Source organism: Aplysia californica, unplaced genomic scaffold (genome assembly GCF_000002075.1).
Source record: "Aplysia californica isolate F4 #8 unplaced genomic scaffold, AplCal3.0 scaffold00523, whole genome shotgun sequence".
In the NCBI taxonomy this organism is placed as follows: domain Eukaryota; kingdom Metazoa; phylum Mollusca; class Gastropoda; order Aplysiida; family Aplysiidae; genus Aplysia; species Aplysia californica.
This window is the reverse complement of record NW_004797793.1, coordinates 232022-233321: the sequence shown is the minus strand read 5'-3', so window position 1 is coordinate 233321 and position 1300 is coordinate 232022. Positions and strand designations below refer to the sequence as shown.

Below are 1300 nucleotides of genomic sequence, written 5' to 3'. Positions count from 1 at the left end.
GGGGGGGATAAAGATGATAGATGTTGGATAGGAAAAAAAAAGAAGGAGGCAAACCTCACCAGAGCACTTGTCAACCACCCACATACTTTGTTATTTTTTAAAAACCAATTTCCCCCTCAGGATTACTAGCTGACAGTATCGGCAGAATGAAGAGAGTAACAAACACCAAAAAACAAACACTCACAAAAAAGGAGGGGAGTAAAGGATGACAGATGTTAAATGGACAAGAAAGAGCAAACCTCACAAGAGGAACCGCCAACCACCCACATACTTTATTTTAAAATACTTAAACTAAATTTACTAACTTTTCCCCACAGGTTTCCTGGGAGACAGTATCGGCCGAAAGAAGACGTTGTTCGGCTCCAACTTCCTGTGCTGCGTGTTCAGCGTAGTCGCCATCTTCTCCGTGAACTGGGAGATGTTTGCCGCGGTCCGCGCCCTGATCGGCGCCACAATAGGCAGTCACCTGGCCGTGGTGTTCCCCTACCCTATGGAGTTTGTCCCCCGCACTCACCGATCTCTCCTCTGCGCTATCCCCACCTGGAACCTGGGCACGGCTGCCTTCGCGATCCTGGTGTGGACGCTCAAGGACTGGCGCTACATCCATGTGGCCACGGCTATCACGATGGGCCTCTGCTCCATCGGATACTTGTGAGAACTACTTGGATCACTCCTTTCTTTTGATGAGAATTCTTAGAAATTTTTTTTTTGATTTTTTGACGTAAAATTTTCTATGGACACTTTCGCGAGCTGATCTGCAGAAATTTTAAACTAATTTCCGCTTGCTTCTCGTTCGGTTACTTCTATGCCTTTTAGAGTTTTTAGAAATAGATTTTGATTTCACTTTGTAAAGTTTATTAAAACTTTCACAAGTTGATTTGCAGTATTTAAAAAAAATAACAACACATTTCTGCTTGCTTCTCTATGCTTTATAGCCTGTATTTTTCGCTTTTAGAACTCTACATAAGAATTGTAACAAAGTTTTGTCTGCTCAGGCAGTACCTAGTTTTGAGAAATTTGACGTAAGAAGTTTGAAATTTTACAACACATCAAGCATTTTTGAAAGCAATTCTTTGACTATCTTTGCAAAGACTCCAAATAATCTTACGATTTTGATAGAGCAGATAGAACAATAAAGATTTGGTGTCTGATCTATTGGTCTTAGTAACTAAAAAACGACCAAAAATGTAAGATAAAACTTGGTAATTCTAAGGTAGGGCTATTTCTTCAATTTCTACTTCTTCTTCTTCTTCTATCCCGTGGTTGGGGCAACCATTGGGGCATCACTGCATCTGAAAAC

The 1300-nt window shown here is 41.1% G+C and overlaps 1 protein-coding gene across 1 annotated transcript in view; it reads left to right on the top strand.

The window, feature by feature from the left end:
* LOC118478381 (solute carrier family 22 member 7-like) overlaps window positions 1-655 on the top strand; it is a 50434-nt gene extending 49779 nt beyond the window's left edge. The window contains exon 3 of the mRNA XM_035971861.1: window positions 318-655. Coding sequence (XP_035827754.1) covers window positions 318-655 — 338 coding nt within the window. The remainder of the gene's footprint in view (window positions 1-317) is intronic.
* The last annotated feature ends 645 nt before the right edge of the window (window positions 656-1300 follow it).